Here is a 23,430-nt window from a genome sequence, read left to right on the forward strand (position 1 = left end):
CTATCTTGCATTTTACATATGTAGGATGGATACTGTAAAGAAGTGAATATGACTTCCTTTATAACATATGCTTCTTATTCATTTTTACAGTCTTGCAGAACTTGGCTAGCACTTCTGCAGTGACGATTCTCCTGTGCCAGCTTACTGCTCATAGCAATTCTTCTGTGTGTTACAGCTACACAAACAGGCATTTGCTTATGGAACAGCAAAGTGAGGTATGCTTGCCTGAATAAGCGCGTGACATTTTCTGGTTTATTGCTTATACTTTCATAACTGTTCAGGAAGGTTTTCCGTACTCTGCACTGGAAACAAGAGTACCTCAATTATTTCCAGAGCCCTCTTCATTCATACCATTTTCTATATGCAGCAAACAGTTCAGCTGCACATCTGCCAAGTCCTCCCCTCCCTCCTGTTCCTTACCACTGCTGGCTGCATCTTACAGCTCAGCCAGCACAGGGTCCTGCAGTCCTCATCTATAATAGATGCACTTACAATTAATCCCAAGTGCACAAAATACTGTGTATGTTGGAAGGTGTGTGTGGAAAACCAACCATCTTTTCAAAGATTAGCCTTCCCAAGTGCTTGCAACCCTTTCTCTCACAGACCAGGGTCCCATCTGCCACATTCACAGAACTGGCATGACATCAGCAGACATGCCAGACTTGGGCTTCCTGTCAGAGTTTTTCATGAACTGCATGACTGTGCTTGACTGTCCTCGCTGACCCTGGACTTGCTGCCACAGTCAAAATCAGTGCCGCGTGTTCCAGTTACACAGAAACTATGTTCCTCTTTCATAGCACTGGAGTTAAACAACAGAAGCAGCATCAGACTTTGATGTGTTGGCTCATGTGTCTGTCAGCTCCACACATCCTTCACACACCCTGTGTGGATCAGGCACACAGCCTCCATCTCCCCCACCCCATGGCTACCCCAAAGCTTCCTCCTTACCCTTCTTCTGTGCCCCTCAAGTCCCGAGTGTGGCTGTCACCTCCTCCATTTCACTCTTGAAGAAATGTGTGTGCCTAACATGTTGGAGAAGGCAGGTTTATGGATTCTACTCCTCTGTGGAGGGAGGTTCAGGGTCCAAGGAAAGAAGAGGGAGATTGGACTCACTTCTTCTGTTGAGTTGCCTCAAGGTTTCCTTGGAAAAGTGGGCTTTGGCTAGAAATATTTTACCTATGCTGTGTTCAGAAAAATTAAAACCCGTTTTTGTTTTTTCCTTTTTATTTTTTGTACTAGTTTTGAAGCCACCTGGGTAAGTCACTAATGCTTTCTGAAATGACCTGAAATAAACAGCACGTACCTTTTCCTCTCAGGTGGCCCCATTTCTGCAGCAACATGTTAACATCATCTTTCAGACAAAAACGGGTGGCAGAGATGTTGTCCAGAAGTTAGGCAGGTTAGACCCATTCACATCACTTCCAGCCTGGCAGGGCAGTGCATGCTTGATCTTTGTACATACCCAAACTACTGCTCATCATGTAAGTACTAAAAATAAAATTGAATTAGAAGTTTGATCCAGCAACATGAGATGAGAAGTATTTACAAAGATAAGGGAGTCATTAATTAACTAAGAAAATGTAAAAGAGGTATGAACTAAGGGTGCTTTTGTATAAGATGTATGTGGATCTCATCCTACTATGACTTCAAGAAGAGCTGAAGCGGTTATAACCAAATAATGTAAAGGGCTACAGCTGCATTCTTTCTAATATATCAGCTCATAGCAGAGCAAAGATGATCAGCACAATGCCCTTGGGCTCCTCTTCAGACTGACATTCTTCTTATGCAGTGATGTGAAGTGCTTGCCCTGGCAACAAAATGAGAAAACCAAACCAAAACAATAAAAAACCCCTATCAAAATGCAATGTAATCTTCTTCCCACGTTCCTCTCAACTCTGGTATCTGAAAAGGACTAACCGATACAGATGAAAGAAAATTCACTCTACACACAGCATACAAGCCCTGAAATACAGCACCTAGGGTCTTTGTCTCCTCTTTTGGAAAGACAAGGTGCAGGGAGAAAAACCAATACTCCAGGTTGAGTTGGGTCATCTCAATCCTGTGAGATGAAAGGAAGGATATCTATAAACAGAACATATGTAAACCAAGGAACATTTAATGTGGTTTTTTTCTGTGTCATGTGTAAACAAAATATTTTTATGAACTGAGTCAGCAAGTGTCTAGTGTTTGGCATTATGGCTGCACTCCAACTAATGAATTGGTAACCCACCAAATGCAGTCTAGATGAACTCAGTGTCATTTCTGAGACTCTACAAAGGCACAGTAAAGACAAAGCAGTACATATATAAAACTACTATACAGAAACAAGAATCACGTAAGAAATATTCACATGGTTTCATATAGAAAATAAATTTAAAGATGCAGTCTTAGAGAATTGGGAACAATGTCTGGATAAGGTTGAAGTCCTAGCTGTTTGTTATCTTTCAACTTTTGTATTATAATTCTGGCAAATTCCTCTCCTTGGCTATCTGAGGTATCAAGCAGCTGTCGTACTTTTGATGTCCTTGTAGGTTTGGTGCTTATAAGTTCATAGTCTTCTTTCATGAGTAAAAATCTTGCTAGAAGAGCATCCAGTGACTGATTCAAACACGCTTCAGTCATCTGATCAATAATTTCTTCTCTTTTGCTTTGGATCCATTGATGAGCTACATTCTGTTGTATGGTTTCCAAAACAAAAGCTGAGATTGGAGAGGATTAAAAAAGAAGTATTGTAACTGTCTGTCAATAAATAGTGCCATAGAAGAAAGACTAAGCTGAGAAAGAACTGTTTAACACTTGGTTTTTTGGTCAGAAATACACTAGACTATTAAACATGCTTTTAATCCACTATTATAATCCACATTTAAAATGTTCCGTTTTGTCAAATTTGGTGGTTGAAGTATTTATTTTATCTGAATCACAAAATAACTTAGGTCAGAAGGAACCCTCAAGGAGGTCTTCGGGTCTAATGGCCTGCTCAAGGTGGGGATAATTTCAAGCATAATTCAGGTTACTCAGTGCCTTGTCCAGCTGAGTTTTGTCCAGTCTCAAGTGATGGGACGTCTACAGACCCTGTGGGAACCTGTTCCAATGTTCAACCTGACCTTATACTAAAAAGAGAAAGGTGGCAACTTCACTTTGCAGTGGGATTTTTATTGAAGTATACTGAAAACATCCTTTTAGTTCCTGTGCATTTTCCTCAAATTGAGGATCACATAGTGAAAAGCTGTCAGGTTCTGTTGTTTCTAGAAGAGAGATGATGTGGCAGATCTTTATAAAGTTGCATGCTATTGTGTGGCCCATTAAAAAAAAATGAATCTCTGAATAATTCATCATGCACTGAAGTTTCTTTTTGTTATTTTTTTTTTTTGGAAGCACACTTCTAACAATTATTTGATGCATAGGAATATAATACAGTGGGCTGTCAGCTACACAGAAAATCATTAAGGGAATGATGCTGACACAGCTGCCGTTTCTCTTTGCCCCATAATTACTAAGGGGAGGATTGACAAGATTAAAAAATGAGAACTGACAAGAAACAAGATGACTTAAGATCAAACTAACTTTTTTTCTTGTTCTGCTGGATTGCAGCATTGCTACAGTAGTAGGAGAGAGGAGAAATAATATGAGGAAATGGAACGGGATAAGGAAGACTGATGGCAACATGAATTAAGTTTGCTTAAAAGGAATGAAAAAAGGTAGTAGCTACAGGTACATGTACTTGGTCACACTTTACATTGGTTTTACTTTGTAATGTAAGGCTACAAGGACAGAATTACTTGCACTGTTAATTTGTAGAATGCTTTGTTTTCATTTTACAGATGAACAATAGTTAAAGTTCCCATTCCATATACATATATACCTGATACTAGGACAGTTATTGTGGGTTTTGGAATTAAATCAGCGTTTGCTGTACCTGAAGGAACTGGCGATGACCGCAGCATACATGATGCAGGATTTGTGGCGTCTGAAATACTCTTGTCAGATGAAGGAGAACAACTGTATGGATGCACAAGAAGTTTGGCACTCTGAGTTACAGAGATATTTTCATCTGTGCTCTGACTGCTGAGAGACTGTAGACCACCAAAACTTCCATCTAAAAAAAGGAAATAAGAAACAACAAAAGAGCCAGCTGTATTACTTCTATGTTCAAATAAAATACAGCTGTTGGAGACTACTTAGAATAATACTTAGAATAATTCCATAAACCAAGTCATAACCTGAATTCACTTCAAAACTCCTTACACTCATGTTCTGGGTATATTTATGTCCCTTATCTTCTACCAGGGCTTGACCATGGGTTGGGAGGTTTTGTGTTATATTAGAAGACCCGATGCCAATATCTGTACCAGGTAGTTTTACAATGGAAAGCAAGACTGATATTCCTCATATTTTTAAATTTTATTTCTGCTGTAAACACTTCTGCTGTTGTAGGGCTTTGTAGACACTATTTTCATAAGCTTTACAGTATCTATACATACATACATCAAAGCCTAAGCAGTGACTCTATAAAAGGACCACCACCTGATCAGTCAGATTAACTGTACCACCACAGTCTCACTAATAACCTCCAGTAACCTCCACCGGCAGGTATGACAATTTTTAACAGGAACCAGGAGCAAGAAGGGCTGATGCTTATAATTATCTTATCTGATTACGCTTACAGTCCATGCTCATATTCAAGCTAATATTTAATTCTCTAAGATTCATCACAACATTCCTATTAAGCTTGGTAACCTCAAGTTTTTCTTAACCTTTAAGATTTTATACTATGTGTATAGATAAGTGCTTAGGTTGAGATACAGCAAAACTACACTACACTTGCTTTCTGCCATTTTTGCATTAACTGAAGTTCCTTAAGCCTCCCATGATTTATTTTCTCTGGAATTCCTGCTGTATTTATATCTTTCTAGTACACTGAATAGAAGCCCAGAATTATGGATGTGTTCAAAAAGGAACTGGAAAAGAAACTGCCTGTGCCCTCCTACCTCTACCAGAATATCTCCAGTTTTGCAGCACCTCAGCATGCTTTTTGATGCCCCACTTTATAGCAGTGAACTCAATTGTCTTGTCTGCTTTCACATCACTGGTCCTTGTGAAGCCAAAGGATACTCCATTCTTTTGAAATATATGTTTGCATTCTTTTGAAAGAAGAAACTTAAACGCAGTTTTAGTTTCACAATGTACTGCTATTCCATCTGGGTCCCATCACTTTTTTCTGGCTTCTGATGTCACAACCTCAAAATTGAATTCTGTCTGGGAATTTTTCCAAATTTTAATCAGAAAAGGTGACGGCTACAAAAGGTCTGTGCAGATATTTTTGCAAGGCAATCTATTTATTAAAGCTGTTTTGTTTACTGAATTAAAAATGATTGACTGATAGGTTGGGCTGCATTAGAAACTTTCTGTTTACTTGGCTTTAAGAGGCCCTCAAAATGCTTGGTCCTTTTTATCTTTAGAAGTACTTCACAAATTATTAACTAAACTGCCAAGAGTCTGAAGGGACAAGTAAATGCTATCTTTGCACTCACAAACCTGAAGACGAAAACTGAAGCTGGAAGCTGGGCACATTTCTCAAGTGACAAGAACAGAAAATCAGAGCTCAGGTATTCTAGCTTTTTACCCAGAGCACTAAATTTACAAAACACGTCTTTTCTGACATAAACGGAGATCCAACTTTCTACTGTGCAAATGTAATGTCACAGTGGGACTGTAAAGCTGCACTGGCAACTTAAATTTACACAAAGTCATGAGTATCTCTACCTGATGAGAGGATATTACACATGGGAACAGATTTGAGTCTTGATATATCTGGAGAGATGCTTCGAAGGGGAAGTGCATCACATTGAGTGGAGCCAGAATACGTTTCCTGAAATGATTCCAGTCAAATATTGAAAAGGCACATTACATAAATACAAAGTTGCAATTTTTTACAGAGTACTTTCCCACCACTGCATTTTCTGTGCTAAGTGCTCAACAGACAGCACAAACAAAATGCAGTAAACCAGAAGGAATTATGTAATCCTAATATTTGTGTTTTTCCAAAGCTGACACCAATTTTGTATGCAAGTTTAACTATCAGTAACAAGCAAAAGCATCAGCATTAAGAATCAAAATATAAAAGCAAATCTCTATGAGCCTATATAAGCAAACTGCGTAGGGGTGTAAGGGAGTACAAGACAATCTCTTACAAGTTACATTCTTTGTGTTCTGCGTTTCTCCTCAAGGGGATGGCTTTCCCACATTCAGAGGACATACCAAACATGCCCTTCTTATTTCTGCTTACCCACCTTTTACTATCTTTACCTACACGGCTATGCATTTGTTACAACCCGGCTCTACTAATGCATTTTATGCCTTTCCTAACTGCACAGGAAAGTAAGCTGCAGAACAATTCCCTCTTACTAAGCTGACCCCCGTTTTAAGCTCTCAGGATCTTTAATGATGCCGACATACCAAATGCAATATGTAAAATACTTACCTCATGGGGATTCAGAGGTATATTTAGTGATATCTGCTCCGCATCTGCTTGCTTTCCACTCTTGTAAATACATCGTGATTCATATAGTGACTGGAAAAGACATATTTACCTGTATTAAATTTCTGCTATAAGTCAAGATGACAGCTCTGTACAAACACATGCTTCAGCCAGATACAAGACTAGAGAAATGACAAAGGAGGTCACATTTCTTTTACCAAGCAGAAGTTACTGACTTATTTGACCAAATCATAACTGCACCGTCACTTACTTTTGATCTCTTTAACAGAATTACTGCTTCCAGCATAGCTATTTCATCAAATGTTCGAAGCACTGGCTCAAGGTCTATTAAGCATTCTAAACAAAGAAAGAATACTTTAATGAATGGTTCAAAGTGGAAATTAAGTTTTTAATTTGATAAAGCTACTTTTTTTATATTTACAAAAGTAATTTGTCTATTGATACATATCAAACCACTTATGCTACTAAAGAGAAGTTTCTTCCTTTTACCAGTTGCAACGTTTTCACATCACCAGAAGAAACCCTATCCTGATCTGGCCACCTTGGCATCCTATATCAAAAGAGACCCAGGACTGTGCCAGACTGCGAGTCTCACATTCCTGGAATGGATAGATGGGTGAGTTTGGTATGTTTCCAGATAGATCCAACAAGTCTGACTGATTAACTAAATGGGACCAAACAGCTGTCCTCTCATTCCAACAAATGTGCTAAAGATTCATACGAGAAAAATAACAACAACCTCCCATCACAGCAATATCTAGAATAGATGACATGAGGCAGCGCCAGAGAAGATGAGATACTCAAGTCACTGACCTATGACATCCAGGAAATCCAAATGATATTGTCCTCATAGCCCCATGTCCCCAGCATAGGCAGCAAATCAAGGGAAACTAAAGTCATCTGCTCAGATAGGGAGGGATGTGACAGTTCAATGATCAGCTGTCAACCTGTGCTATACATCCTTTCTTTCCAATGCTTAAAGGTTTACAAAACTAGGTATTTCAAAATTTCAGATGAATGTATTGTAAAAATGTTTCTTTGAAACTGTGTGGAAATACAGCAAAACCTCTGGAAAGGATGATGGCATGTCACAATTCCACTGCATTTCTATGAACTCCACCGATTCAGCAAAGTCCATTAATCGTACTAGAAATCCATCACACTAATCCTTATTAACATATGCCTAGTTTTTACTATAATTTTACCACTGTTCTACCATATTAACTATTTTCCAAGACATACATTTAATACTGGGATTCTTACTGTTCCTGCATCAGCTAAAACAGTTTTAAAGGTTTGTCACTACATTTTCCACAATGAAATCTGTTAATCTTTGTTGATTATAATCAATAATGTAGGTATACATTCCAAGTACATGCAGAAACATAGTGATAAGTAGTCTTTACCCCTTATTTATAAGGGGAACAGACAGGTTCCCCTTAACAGAACCAAGGTTAACAGAACCAAGATTTTCTACTTAAAGTTTACTTAACTAAAACGGGGCTTGGTTGTTTTGTTCTTCCCCCAGCTCCTCCCTCCCCACCCCTCTGTGCTATGGTAATTGCAAAATTTCCCAATCAGCAAGCTTTACTTCCTTTAATTTTGCAACAATTCTGCTACTTCTACTTTCTTTTTATAATAGTAAAGTAGAGGAAAAAGCATTTTTTCTTCAAAGACCATCTTACACACACTTGGCACTAATAAAAGAACCGAAATTAGCTCGTAATGTAGAATATATCCCAGATAATTATCCCTTCATTGTGACTGCAGACTTTGATTGCTATTTTGTTTTGTTTAACTGGCACAGGAAAATAAGAATACATAAAGAAATACCATGATCTCTACTCTTTTTTTGATTTTAGGAAATATTGTAAATGGCTATATTTCCTTGCTTGGGAAAATAAAAAAATAAATTCACAATTTAAAATCACACAAGCCAGACTCAAGCCAACATAAAATAACATTTCAAAATATTCTTAATAAAAAAATAATTGCCTCAAAAAAAAGTCACATAATTTTGGACTGTAAATTGAACATGAAGATACTCTATGTGTTTGGATGTGTCCGTTTTTGTCCTTTCCCAAACTGATGCGAAAAGCTGGTTATGAACATTTCTTTCTAGCTATCTGAACAGCAATTTTCTAACACTTTCCAACTTGAAGTATGCCTATAAAGGCTTTCAAGTAAACAAACTTCTGTTCACCAATGAAACATTTAAGACTGTGGACCTCTCTATTTGTAACATAACAAAACTCCCCAGGAAACCAAAAGAAAACCCAAACCCAAAAAGCACCAGAAAAACCTAAAAATCCCCATGTACTTCAGGTCTGAGTATTGCACTTTCAATTTAAGCACCGAGAAACTTATAGAACTGCTTAAGCCAGAGCTCTTTGTACTGTCCTACCTTTGCATACATTCATTAGCTCTCTTATTCTATGTTTTTGTCTCTCCAAAGTGATCCAGCTTTCCCTACAGAATTAGGATTGTGTTTTCTAAAGGAGCAGGGAGGAAATTTTGAAAACACACACAAATTTAAACAAGCACTGCAAGGCAGCTGCAGGAACTACTGTTAGCTTCACTACATTGACATTAGTGATCACAGCAACACTCACAAGAGGAAATTTCACAGTTGAAAACAGGTAAGCAGTTTCTGCCAATTTTGATGGAATTACCTTTCCACAACAGCCAAAGAACAAAAAGTCACCACAAAAATAAGTGTGTTAAGGAGAAATTGCTGGGGGGGGGGGTGTGAATTTGGACTCAACATACACCAAGTATCTCAGTTAAGTGCAACAAACACAGGTTTGCAAAAATCAAAACTTTTTCAGTTCACGCTACAGCACTCTAATTTCTACAAACCTACACCTCAGTCTTTTTCTCTAAATCTGCAATCCACTGTAAAAAGGGCTGAAAGTATCTATATTTAGTGTCATGGAAAAAAAGCGGGACAAAGCAAGGGTGGTTAAGCGTGTGGGTTCAACCAGTTTCTGCTTGATCTGGGAGTGGAACAAAGATAAAGTCTCAATGAAAAAGATTTATACTGAGATGCAAATACAAGATGAAGTCACTATAGCTTATCTGATGTACAATGGGTTTTGGTGTGTTTGTCAGCTTGCTCATAAATCCCACAGTACTCATTCTACACTACTCCCCCCTTCGTAAAAAGTAAGATGTTCCCTTCAACAATAAATAAAAAAGCTAAGTGTAAGTAGTTACACAAAGCATGCTGCTTTTTTACAAGTAAATTAGAGATGGCAAATGCAAAACACTCCAGCTAAAAATTTGTTTTAATGGTACATGTGAAATTCCACTCATAAATTTTGTTTACAGACATGGTGGAAGCAAAAAAGTACCTTAGCATATGCAACAAGAATGAGCGCATGCATCTCTTGACATCTTGACAACTTCCCTTTTCTGACGATAACTTTGCTCTTTTAGTAACATGTTCAACAGAAAGCTGGCAATTAAAAATTCGTGATGTAAAGCAAACTCACTTAAGAATGATGGTCTTTCATCTGGGTTTTGTGCCCATCCACTTTCTATCAATTTTATGATGATCACTCGATGAGGAATGTCCATTGATAAACTTTCTTCACTTAAGTCTAGTCGCTGTCCTTGAGACACACTATACATTATCTGCAAGGGGTTTATAACTTCTGTCAAAATAGACATCGTGAAGTCATTAGAAATATATATAATATAAATAGCTTATTATAGGAAAAGTAATTTAGTTTGCAGACAGTGTATTTATAGTCACCAAAATAAGTTTATATTCCTCTTTTAATGAAGAAATATATTTTTAATTTATTATTGTAATTTAAAACATATACGGAAAAAGAGTCTAATATTAAAAGTAACTCAAAGTCCTTTTCAATAAGCTTAAAAGTTGAGTCATTAAAAAATAACTCCTAAAATGAAGTCCCCAGGTACCCATTTCTCAGGTTAAGCCTTATGTAAAATAAGTCTGGAAAATAAATAATAAATAAAAAAAAAGCAAGACATAGCCTTACCTTCAAATGGCTGTTTCCTTGACATCACTTCCCACATAATAATTGCATAGCTGTTTAAAGTATAAAATGTATAGAAGATGTTATTTCAGATTACCAACACGCTATGTGATTGGCTTTACATTTTACTAAAAATGTTCTCCTAAAATGATCCCAAATGCACACACAGGACTGACTATAGCTAACTACAGTGATGACCTGAATATACAAAAACTATCAGGAATTTTAAACAGTGACTTCAGCTAGAAACAGTTAATAATATTAAGAACAGAAAAGATACATGGCATATAATTTCCTATTAGTAATAGCTCTGCTCTACTAATATGTTGTGAATTACCTACACACAGTTTAAATCTCAGTATGCAAATTACAGTGAGTCCCAGAGTCCCAGCTGCTCTGTCTTAACTGCAGTACTGTGGCATCTCCACAGTCCGGATCAACTCTCTGTGACATTCCTATGGGAAGCAGGGTTCTACCAGGGAGGATGGGTTTGAAAAGTTTTTTAAATTTCTCTTAAAAAAAAATTGAAATCCATTTTCCACTGAAGCAATAAAAATAAAGCTATGAAAATATTTTTTTTCTGAAGAAGAATTACACTTATCAGAATGTTTGCTCACCCAGCTGTACACAAAGACAGTATTTTCCTGCATCACTAAAAAGTACCAAATTTTGCATTCAATTTACATTTAACTGCTTCTCAGCAATACATCATATAACAGCTACCAATCAGGGATAATAATAAGAAAAAAGAACGAAGTAACTGACGCTTAAAATCAATCAGATAAATTGAGCTTTCCTAACTGCTTATTTCTTTCACAACATAACATTCGTCAATGATAAAATTTATTCAAGTAAATTTTAATGAAAGCAGTTCTCCCTGTTAGAAAGCCTGCTTTTGATGCATTCCTGAGAAATTAATGCAGGCTGATTTTTCTGGCATGACAAATCGTTCCTTTTATAAATATTAATGCTGCTTGACTGTTGTTTAAATGACTTGTTTCTTTAAGAAAGATCTTTACTCACAAATTAGCTTCAATGTCTCGACAACATTCGGCTGTTATCTTCCGTGGTCAGTTAATCAGACATGAAGCCTTTCATTCAGTTTGGTATCTCTCTACAGGCTATTTTTTTCAGTTCTACAACACTGTAGCATAACACTTCCTGCTGAATCTCCTTTACACTATTCAGGTTTTCCTTTCCTAATTCTGCTTCATAGCATCTCTTTCTGATCCTGAGCACAGACCTTCCTCTGTGACCTTTCTGGTGGTCATTTCTCTCACTGTTTTTCTACCTTCATGTCTTCCTGCCTTGAACTGCCATCACTCATGATATTGTCTCAAGTTTCTTTTCTGTCTTTTCAAACAATCCCTTCCTAATTTATCATTTTTCTAAGCCCTTCTTTGAATATTTTCTTTCTTATTTTCTCCCATTTGGTTGTTATTCCTCTGCACATTTTTTTAGTTCTAAGAAACATCTGCCTTCCTCATCTGCACTCATTAAACCTCCAGTCACTCTTTTTTTCCCCATAATATGCCATTATTCCTTTCCAGTGTCTTCCTAGTCCAGCTTTTGTTAGGAAAGGATGAAGAAAGCAGGTATGTTACCCTGCCCCTTTACTCTGCTCTCGTGAGACCTCACATGGAGTATTGTGTGCAGTTCTGGTGTCCTCAACATAAAAAGGACATGGATCTGTTGGAACAAGTCCAGAGGAGGGCCACCAGAATGATCAGGGGACTGGAGCACCTCCCAAATGAAGATCAGCTGAGAAAGTTGGGGCTGTTCAGCCTGGAGAAGAGAAGGCTGCGTGGAGACCTCATAGCAGCCTTCCAGTATCTGAAGGGGGCATATAGGGATGCTGGGGATGGACTCTTCATTAGGGACTGTAGTGATAGACAAGGGGTAATGGGTTCAAACTTAAACAGGGGAAGTTCAGATTGGATATAAGGAAGAAATTCTTTCCTTTTAGGGTGGTGAGGCACTGGAATAGGTTGCCCAGGGAGGTTGTGAATGTTCCATCCCTGGCAGTGTTCAAGGCCAGGCTGGACGAGGCCTTGGGTGATATGGTTTAGAGCGAGGTGTCCCTGCCCATGGCAGGGGGGTTGGAACTTGATGATCTTAAGGTCCTTTCCAACCCTAACTATTCTATGATTCTATGATCTCTATTCTTTAGACAGGAAAGTCAAAGAACTTTATGTGCCCCGTAAGCATAAGAAATAATTAAGGGAAGTACTGGTCTCCCTGCAAGTCAGTAAGACCCTGTGAGACTGATTCATCTTTCACCAAAATACAGTTATACTTCTAATATCCTAAGAGCAACTGCTGTTTCATTAGAAGGGTTGCCACTACTCTACTATTTCCTATTCTATTACTTCTACTACTCAGAAGTGACTAACACAAATCTACCTGAACTTTCATAAAATAAGCTATTCCTTTAGGAAATCTCTCTAACTATGTTCTCAACCTCATTACCTTTTTTTTTTTTCCTAACCCCTTTAAAAAAATGTTTTCTTCTTTCCCTTGAGTACATTCTGCAAATTATGTTAATTGACCCACTCAAATTACAAAGGTATGTGCAATGAGATAATGGCATGAACAGCTTTTTTCCTTCCCTACACTGTCTGTATGTGTACCCTCATTTATAGAAACCAGTCTTCCCTGTTTCTGTAGTTCTAGCTTGATTTCTGGAGCATTACACTTGTCACAGTGTTTCCTAAAGAAACAATGAGTCATTAAATCCAGCTACCATTACTTTTTTCCCAATTCAATTTGCTTATACACCTATGATACTACTACTACTGAAAATAATAAAATTGCTGAAAATATGTTAAAATATAGGTTCATTAAATCAAATTTGAATTCAAATTGCAAAGCCTACTTGAGAACTACATGAGTTACCTGTAGATATCGTGTTTTACACTTGCACGGGTTTTCTGACTGGGATTGTAATCTTCAGGTGGCATATAGATAATTGTCCCTCCTTCTGGTAAAGAGGTTTCACTTCGTGATTGTGACATGGATATGACACGCCATTTTGACATGCCAAAATCTGCAATCTGGAAAGGACAGATCAGTTGTTCTGAGAAGAAAAATGGCATTTATCTGCTGACAGCTATAAGAAATTCCTGAAATATGCCCAAAAGAACAGGTCACTTAAAGTCCTTAAATTGACACACAGAAAGTATGAGGTTATCCTAGCAACAGGAAACATCAGCTCCAGTTCAGAAAGCATTCCAAGGTCATGATGCATGATATTCCTGTAACACTGCCCTACCCTGTGGTTCTTTAAGGAAAGACTCATATACACTACAGCCAGGGAATTTGCTATGGAAGTATGTCCCATATGAAGAAAATCACTTTCTTTGGTCAAAACAAAAAAAAAGAAAAAAAGGCAGACAAAAAACCCCCACACTGAGTACTTCCAGCTCCCTGGTTGTGAAAAAGCACAAATTTAGTATAAATTGTAATGGCTGTATGTAACAGCTTGCAGATAGCCCAAGACAGTTGCGCTCACAGAAAAATTTTAGGGCACTCCACCTCACCCCCAAAAGTGAAATCCTTGGATTAATAGAATTACTAGATTAAATATTAATAGATTAATACATTAATAGATTTGACATTCTGATATTCTGTGCTGCAAAAAGTTGCTGAATATTTTTATTGTACAGTCTGGGGCCTTGCCCTTCCTACAGAGTTTACAGTACATCTACATAAAGAATTAACTCACATTAGTTTACGTTCCCAGATATCCACAAATCAGGGTGCAAGATCAGACTAGGTTACGGGTACGGGGACAAACAGCCAGCAGAATACACTTGCTGGCTGAGCTGAAGAGTGTATGGCGTACAAGAGAGAAAGATAAGCAGCCAGCTACGAGCTCTGCACTTGTCCAGCATTTGCCTAAGAGCAAAAACATTCTCAACAAAGATGCCTGTGCAAGCACTGTGGCAGCAAAGGTAACAGAAATAAGCTTTCTGGAGAGCACGCAGTCAAAATCCACAGTAAAAAATAACCTTGCTTTCCCTACAACTTACTCTCATGAAGCCTTCCTCACTGCCTGTTATCGTGCTCATTCAGCAGACCTGGGACAGTCAGCAGCACTCTATGAATGGTGTTACTGTTATACATATGCATTCTATTTTGCATGCATTGCATGCCAATTCCTTGTATTTCCTGCCCTCATTTGGAGAATCTTGCTTATCACCCCCAAACACTCAAAAACTGTAACAGCAGTCTTCCAGACTCCTTACAGGAGGTAGGGCAGGTATTCAAGAGTTAAACTCTTCCCTTCAATTGCTCTAGCAAGCAACTGTGTAGATGTGGTTAAGCAAAGCACCAGACCATACCAATGCTGTTAGGGATTAAAAAAACCCGAGTAGATAAAAAATTACTTGCACCAGGTCCCCAATCAGGTTTAACAGGAAGCTCAAGAGATGGCAATACTAGCACAACTGAGTGGGAGGAGGTATGACCTCCTGAGGGTGTGAGCAGAGACAAAGCTGTGTAAGGCACCTTACTGCCAAGAAAAATGTTTTTGCAGTGGAGAAAGAAATCAGCACTGGATCTTTGATCTTTATCAAAGGACTCACAGAAAGATTAATCTCGTGGTAACAGATGACACATTTGTCATTCAAGTACAAATTAAGTACAAAAAAATCTCTTATTTCATGCTTACTTGAACAGCATATTCTATCAATTTAAAAAAACAGAGGATTAAAAAAACAAAAAATTCTTGCAGTTATGGAAGCACGCAATCATTTTGTCAGAAGTACTTTTAGTCTCTTTTTCACACCATGGCAGTGATATTTTAAATAAATGAATGTTACTTCTCTATGTATGCTTGCTTGCTTGCTCTAAGGAGTTTCACAAAAGCCATCTTCCCACATGTTCAGATTTCAAGGTTATCACAGGATCATACAACCAACTAGGCTGGAAAAGACCTTTAAGATCAAATCCAACCACTACCCTAGGACTGCCAAGACCACCACTAAAGCATATCACTGAGGGCCTTGTCTACGTATTTTTTGAACACTTAATGGTTTTGAGCACTTAAAGTTATGTTTTACATGTTCTTATGCTACTCTAACAGAACATAGAACCATAGAATAATTAGGGTTGGAAAGGACCTTAAGATTATGTAGTTCCAACCCTCCTGCCATGGGCAGCGACACCTCGCACCAAACCATGTCACCCAAGACTCCATCCAACATATATGTACATATCACATGATAATTATCAAATGGGGTATTAACATTTGAATTTGACCTACTGTCCTCCAGAACTAACTTGTCTGATCATCTTAGACAGGAACACTTTCTATTTTCTTCTCAGAAGGGGCCAGATGTAGCACAGCTGGGAGGTTGCCAATGACAGTGTCACTGCTATTGAGTATTGGCTACTGCTCTAGCAGAAAGAGCCTGAATTCTGGCTTTCTGGTCTTTTTAGATGGAGCATATCCACACCTGAGCAAAGCAGAGTTTTCAAAAGAAAAACTCAGAAGTTCTTTCTGCACGGCCAGAAGAAAGCGTCTGTCATACAATTACATCCCCTCTGTATGGCCACATCCTCACTCCTCCTCTTCTAAAATAATGAAAACACTTTAACTCAGTCTGAATGCTAAAGAACATAAGAATTATATAAATCTACCTTGACATGGAACTCATCATCCAGCAAAATATTCTGGGTTTTCAAGTCATGGTGCAGCAATGGAGGATTCATGTTGTGCAAATAGTTTACTCCCAAAGCAATTTCATAAAGAATGCGGAATCTCAGGCACCAGGGAATGTCAGGATATAGATCTTTCTGCCAAGAAACCACAAAACCAGAATATAATCCTCTGGTCTGATCTAACAGCACATCACAAAGACTTTTGTAAGAAGAAGAAAGTGACTTGGACAAGCAATAATCTTTTAAAATATATATTACATGAACTCCTGAGCATTAAGACTCGTTAGCTGTTAAAACAAATATATAAATGTTAATGATGCAGTGTTGTTTCTATTCCCTAACGTTCATGTAATAGCTCATGACTGCTATATGATGTAGGACATTTACTACATTATTCATTCATGTGGAAATAAGATTTACAAATGAACTCCAGTATGAACCACAGTTTATGAATACTACACAAAGGATGGCAAGAATCATATTTTCAACTGGCAGTGGGGAAGGGGGGAAAGCTGCAGTGAAACCAAGCACAAAATACTACCTTTATAAATATTAATACACCAAGAATAAGGCAGTAAACTGAAATCTTAAAAGTTACACTGCCACTAATGCCTTTAGGAAAAACAGCTGAGTATGAGATTCACATTGATTAAAGGTACAGAAGAAACTGCAGTAGCTTTACAGTATCAACACTAGATGCTCAGACCAAGCTAATGGGAGCAGCTGAGAGTTCAGCACAGGAGAACTTACTCCTGAGAGCAGGATCTGGTAGAAATATCTCTGCCTGTTTAGATTAGCAATATTTGACTTCTTTTAAGTAAAGTAAAAATCTTCAAATTTTTATTTTTTTTTTTTTAATAAGGATTCAAATTCAGGAAAATTCAAATTCAGGAAAAAAGCTCCTCTGTGTGACATTTACATTGGCAATAATTCTGAAACCCAGGCTGAAGGAAGCAGAATTATTTCAGCTTCTAATTAGACAACAACAGAGACTTTAAAGTGATAGTATATAATAATTAAACATGAAGCCAGTTATAGGTGATGACATCAAAGGAAAAAATTGTAATAAAACTGAATTCTGACGAATTTGGTTATCTTCTTGGGATGCAGAAAGGCTATCTGAGCACTAAAAACTACCAGTTAAAACAATTCTCCTTTAATTTGAAATATTACTAATTATACACTTTACTACTTCCTGTAAGTATGGAAATCACAGTCTTTGACACAACCAAGAACGGTATTTAAAGACTGTAAGTACACTTACCCCATGTAAAAGCTGGTTTAATGACCCGTTTGTCATGTATTCTGTTACTATCCCCAGAAATTCAGGCTCGTTGCAAATTCCCAAAATTGGCAGAATGTAACTAAACCTGGCTTTGTGTAGTATCTCTGCTTCTTTTAGAAGATGGTTTCTATCACTTAAAACAAACAAACAAACAAACAAACAACATTATCATAGCAATACTAGGAAAATTAAAGCAAATGTTGGGTTCCCTATATTCTCTTTAAAAGTATATACCTACATGTAGTACAACCACATTTCACCATTTGATTCCCACAATGCTGTTCTGATAAAAAGATACTGTAAGAACAATTAGAATCTGCAAACGCAAATACAAGATAGCTTCCCCGGTTTTGTTGTATCACTATTTCCATCAGACACTTAATTCATGATTCCAGTAAACAGTCAGAACTCTGACTTTCACCATCTTGTACAACCATAACAGTAATAACCAGCTACATTTGTCCTATTTCACTGCCCATCTTCAAACCTAAGTTTTCACTGAGGGCCAATATTTACCTTCTACAGAGCGGAGATTTTAGTATCACAGTTCCCCAACCATTTAAATTTAGTGGACACTGATGTGCACTAAAATAAAGGAATGCACCTTCTGTTACTGAAGGAAAGGAATGACCAGCTATGTTTTGTTTTCACATAAATTGGTCATTCAGTTATTCATGGATCAGTGAAGATACTTGGACCATGAAGGATAATCCTAATAAAAAACAATAATCAGATTTTGTACCAATAGAGACTGATACAGGTACAGGTATGTGATGAGGATATCCAAATACAGGACTTTTACAACATATCTAAGACTGATCCTTTGGATGTGAGCCAGACTGATTCAGAAGCAATACAGCTGTGCTGGGGCATGGCTGTGTACAAGCCAGGACTACGGCCATCACAATGTGCTCAGCACAGCGCCATGTTAATGCAGCTGTACAGTTCCCAGGTGAGAGCTGGCTTGTGTCCACCTAAGTCATGGCATACACTGAAGTGCTCATGTCAGTCTGGACCCATCAATGTAGATCTAGCCCTTACAAAGAAAAGAAAGGACATCAGAGTAAATGGGGAAAAGAAGCCTGGAGAAGTAAAGCCTCCTGCTTTTATGATAGGAAAATTTCAAATTTAGGTGGATGCGAAATTAAGGGCAACTGCTGGTCCTTATCTGTGTGATGGAAAAGGGCTTCTATTATAAGAAACTCTAGGTTATGACAGAAGTAAAAAGGTAGCCTTCATGAAATGTATGGGATAGAAGACACAACTATCCTTCTCCCTCTATCTAGCAAAGACTAGGTGTAAGAAAGCTAGGGGTTTTCCCAGACAGTGAGGCACAAATGCATGGGATTCAGCTGTAGCCAGGAAAGGAATTGCAACATATCGAGGTCTATTCCTGTGCCTGTAGGTCACTTCACCATTGTCTACTCCTTACCAGAAGGACATTGAGTAATTCCTAAATTAGCACAGGCCCACAATAACTATCCAACTCGCATTGCTCTTTGGCTGGTCACACACTGAGTTCTGGGATTCATGGCACAAGCTTCCTGTTTGGGGAATTAAGTACACTGTGAATGCTTCCCTTTTCTTGACAACATTTACAGGATGGCATTTTATGTTGCCTACTATACAATCAACTTTCTGCAGACACTTAGGTGTAACAGATTGCTCACAGCTTTTGGTCTTCTGATAGGACTTCCAAGCTTTGTATGATATATGGTAGGAAACTGAATTATTTTGATTACCTCAGTTGCCCTTTTCATCATGATTCTACCGGTTAGATGTCACACTAATCTAAGTTCCTGCAAGGCTAAAATAGCATTTGGTTTCTCCCACCTGAGTTCAGAGGATAAAAAAATGTATTTCTGATTAGCAGGGATTTAAGCAGGCATTTAAATTAAAGAAAAAACACCCAACAAAAATAGCCAACAATAAACTTGTCAGAGAACACAATATTCCTGGTTAAACACATAACTGAGATTCCATTTATTTCTGGCAAGATTTCAGAGATAAAGCCTGTGTGTACACACCTGGGGAATAAGAGGTCAAATAGCTTAAACCGATTATCTAGTCTAGCATACTGGGTCACAAGACTTGTTAGTGAAGCTATTCTGCCTAAATGCCCCATACTAGATCAAAGAAACCCGAGGCAGTAAATTTTAACAACAATTAGATAAGATACAAGAGGCAAGTTTACAAGTTGGGTAGGCTTCAGACAGCCTAGAAGGCAAATTTGCATTGACGGGATAAAAAACAGGCATTATAGGGAATAAACAGGTATGGATGGATGAAAAATTGTTACGTGCTGCCTCATAAATGGAGTAACAGCTCCTCTAATAAACACACTGTCACTTGGGCCCAGGAAAAATGGGAATGCAAATGGTGCAAGTTGAAGAGCTAATGGAAAATATCAGTTGCACTTGGAGCCTACAAGGCTGTTATTTTAAACTTGCTTCTCTCAGACCTCTTGAGATCTGGAGCAAGGAAAAATATCAGTTGTGTATCTCAGAGCAGCTTCTTCTAGGAGCTAGAAGCAATCTCTAGTGAACACAGATATATGCCTTACGTTCTCTCTCCCTCTGTAAACAAACCTGGAGTAATCAGTGTATTTTAATATCCTGCTGACACTTCAGCAAAATGGTTAGCAACCAACAGACCCAGACAGAAGCTGGACTGCGCAAATCCCACCTTCAGCATGAGCCGCGGTGCAGAAGGAAAAGCCTTCAAAACAGGCAAGCTGTTCAGCGTCTCACACGCAAGAGACCGAAACCGCCCATTTCCAACAATCGAAAGAGAGGAAGCTCCGGGGCTCCTCCGTGCTTTCCTTGGCTCAAGCTGAAATCACACTTCGTGGGATCTCATTTGCCCTTGGATTTACAGGAGCGCCGCCGACCGAGACACACACTCTCCGATCCATCAACCTGAGAAACCCAGCTTCATCCCACGGGACCCGCTCACAGAGCGTCCTGGCAACGCAAGAGCGCGGGACCCCCTTCCTGGCTTAGGGGAAAGGCGGGTTCAGCTCTGTCCTTCCCCCCCGAACCGCTCCCCACCCCCTGATGCCTCATCCCGCTGTCCCCCCCCTTCCCGTTACCTGTCCAGCAGCGGCCCCTGCAGGCATTTGAGAGCCACCGGGACCCTCCAGTCGGCGTGGCGGGCGGCGGACACGGTACCGTAAGCGCCACGGCTGATAAAACGCAAGTCTGGGAGTTTATTGGAAGGGATGGAGGGAAGGGCGTAACTGATGGCTTCCGCCCGGCCTCCACCATCGCCGCAGCTCATCCTCGCACTCCGCCGCCCGGGACGGCCGCGCCGTCTGTTCCCCGGGCGCAGGGGAGCCTGGAGGGACGCTCTTGCCTTTCTCCCCCGGCGCTCCTCCCGGGCCCGCCTCCCCTCCAGTTCGCCGAGCCCGCTCCTCCTTCGGCCCTACAGAGCCGCAACTTCCCTTCCTCGCAGAGAACAGCCTCCCACCAGCTCCCGGGAAGCGGGAGGCGGAGCCGCCACGATGAGTCTTGCGGGGAGGAGGAAGCCGGGAGGGAGCTGGTGGGGCGCGGTGCCTTGTCCCAGCCGACCCCCGGGAGAGCTGTGCCGGGGCAGCAGCCCGCTCCTTCGGAGAAGCCTGGGCACGGTGGCAGGGGGAACCAGCCCGGGCCACGGATGGAGCATCCCCCCATCCAGTCCGGGGGCTGTCGTGCTGGGGAGTATCCTCTTGTCCGGAGGATGGGGATAGGACAGTAGCACCCTGCTCTGTGCAGGAGGCGGGCGGGGGGTGTGTTATATCTGTTCCCGAAAGATGATGCGGGATACCAGGCCGAGTCCGGCCACCGCCCTTCGGAGCTACAGTCTGTGCGTTTCCGGGTGTACAGTCATTGCTCAGGTGAAGTGAGAGGAGCGTTAGCTCATGGATTCGCTTGTCTCCTCCCTGTCTGTCCTAGGAAGACTTTTTTCAGGATAGCAGGCGTTTCAAAAAGGTGATTTCGTAATTTCCAGAAAGTGCAAGTTCACCCTTGTCCCTGCTCAGAGTGAGTTGTGGGTCGGCTGATGTGTTTGTGGTAGCTTCATGCCAGGGTTACACAGGAAGGTTTAGCAAGGGTCGTTCACCATGCCAAGTTCTCATAGACTGTGAAAATGCTTTAATTTCAAGTTAGAAGTCTGTAACTTTCCCCAAGGAGTGACAGTTCTGCAGGCTGAAATGGAGGTAAATAGAGAAAATCTTTCGCCTTCCCGTGTGTGTAGATCTTGTGGCTTTTCACCTCCTCTTTTCTCCCAGTGATGATATGTGTAGTAGAGAAAGGGGAAGGAGCTAAGCTTTCAGACTATGATACGTGCAGTATTTCACGTCGTGCATTTAAGGCATGGAATAGATTTTTCAGTTGTCTCAAGGTCCTAGTACTTTGGATAGCTTTGCTATGGGTTTTTATTTGTTTTTGTTTGTTTGCAAATTTCTTATATCTTAGGTGATTTATATCCTCCAAGTGCTCAGCATTACTAATGTACTGAGCAGCCATATAAAGCAAAAGACGCCTTAATCTAGTTTGAGTTTCATTTAGCCTTTGTTCTTCTCACACTAGGTGGTTTCCCAGAAGTGTAATTTTGATGGAGTGTTTGCAGTATGCAGGTTTTGGATATCTGTTTATGCATGTCCCTTTCTGTATTTACAATGTTGGTAGTGCAATTTGTTATACTGTTTCAGCTTTTATATATAAGAAAGATTTTGTTTATAATACTCAATAAGCATATACTGTGAGCATGTACTACAAGCCATTCTGTAAGCATGTACTTATGGTATTTCTCATTAAGAGATTAAGAATGTCACTATACTAAAAATTTTAAGATACTATACAAAAAATTATTTGCAGCTCTTGTTGCTATGTGCTGTGTTGATTTCATATATACTTACAGTTTTAAGTGTACTAACTTAAACCGCAAGAAAATTACTGTAATTCTAAAAAGTTACAGATTGGTAACACTGCTAAGACTATTATGAATGTCTTATTTAAATAATTGTTTCACTGTGAAGTGTAGAGCTGTGTGTTGTTATAACATGTAATTTAAAGTGTACTGTTAGATATCATCTAAAGAGCCCATCCATTTTCATTGATGTCAGTGGGTTTTGGGGTCAGTTTCTGCCAGTTTTGTGGAAGAAACATTGACATTTTCAGTGAAGTAGAGGAATACAGGATGAGTAACAGGAATAACTAGTTAGTTACTGCTTTCTAGAGACCTTTAGGAATTTTGCCTGAGTTTGAAAGCAAGCTTGCTAGTAAGGGTTGAGATGGAAGAGGAATGCTCCATTTTATCCAAGTTCTGTGGCTGTAGCACTGTCGTGAGCTCCGTGTTTTGTTAACATACTAAAACAGAAGTTCCAGAAAGATAAACAGATGACTTGGAGCTCCCAAAAGGGAAAGGGACTTTGGAGGGAAAAGTTACAGTAAATCATTACTGCTTCTGGAAACCCCCTTTTGTTTTATATTAGTGTATTAAAAGACATTCTCTCAAATGATCTAAGTGGCATTACAGCTGGCTTAAGGTTTCATTGTTGAAGTTATGTGACATAAACTGCAGTTAATATCAGTACAAATTAAAGCTTTGAAATATTCTGAGGATTGTAGTAAAACTGTTAACTGTTGTAAGACTTGACCATGACATGACATGAATGGCAGTATTATATGTGGTGTGCTGATTTTTAGATTAACTGCATAATTGACTTTAAATCAGTTCTATAATGGCATTCAGGAAAGCCATGTAAGAATACCTGCTGACTTTCTGTTTGCAGCTGTAAATTGGGTCATAGCATCATATCTAAGAGTTTTGTATTATACTCACTAATTATTATGTGCAATTGAGTTTCTTTTTAATCACTTGTAAACAGTGTTTGAGAAATACCTTCATGACTATGTTAGTGTAAGACCTAATTGTTTCAGGAGTTCATCGCAAGTGAAAAGATTTAAACTTTATTGGTTTCATTGTGCCCTGGT

At 39.2% G+C, this 23,430-nt stretch overlaps 1 protein-coding gene across 2 annotated transcripts; it reads right to left on the reverse strand.

Moving 5' to 3' along the window:
* Window positions 1-1,984: 1,984 nt before the first annotated feature.
* RIPK2 (receptor interacting serine/threonine kinase 2) lies at window positions 1,985-20,799 on the reverse strand. Of its 2 annotated transcripts, none has more exons than XM_061346809.1 (11): window positions 20,547-20,799; window positions 17,435-17,588; window positions 16,150-16,305; window positions 13,402-13,559; window positions 10,510-10,559; window positions 9,994-10,155; window positions 6,750-6,835; window positions 6,482-6,571; window positions 5,764-5,869; window positions 3,917-4,096; window positions 1,985-2,699 (listed from the first exon to the last, which is right to left on the reverse strand). In XM_061346809.1, exons 1-11 carry the CDS (start codon window positions 20,732-20,734, stop codon window positions 2,374-2,376), a joined length of 1,656 nt encoding a protein of 551 aa, XP_061202793.1. In that variant the 5' UTR covers window positions 20,735-20,799; the 3' UTR covers window positions 1,985-2,373. The 2 variants fall into 2 exon arrangements, with proteins under 2 accessions (XP_061202793.1, XP_061202794.1); XM_061346810.1 differs by lacking the exon at window positions 20,547-20,799 and adding an exon at window positions 20,141-20,416.
* Window positions 20,800-23,430: the final 2,631 nt, after the last annotated feature.

Source organism: Neopsephotus bourkii, unplaced genomic scaffold, assembly GCF_033783945.1.
Source record: "Neopsephotus bourkii isolate Nb327-2 ecotype Australia unplaced genomic scaffold, CSIRO-AGI_Nbou_v1 NB_275, whole genome shotgun sequence".
NCBI lineage: Eukaryota > Metazoa > Chordata > Aves > Psittaciformes > Psittacidae > Neopsephotus > Neopsephotus bourkii.

Excerpts from the sequence above, each read along its gene's own strand:
- RIPK2 (XM_061346809.1), bottom strand. The coding sequence starts at position 20,734 with ATGAGCTGCGGCGATGGTGGAGGCCGGGCGGAAGCCATCAGTTACGCC. Across the intron at positions 16,306-17,434 it reads TAAACCAGCTTTTACATGGG|AAAGATCTATATCCTGACAT; the intron begins GTAAGTGTACTT and ends GTTTCTTGGCAG. Across the intron at positions 10,156-10,509 it reads AAGGAAACAGCCATTTGAAG|AAGTTATAAACCCCTTGCAG; the intron begins GTAAGGCTATGT and ends CTATTTTGACAG.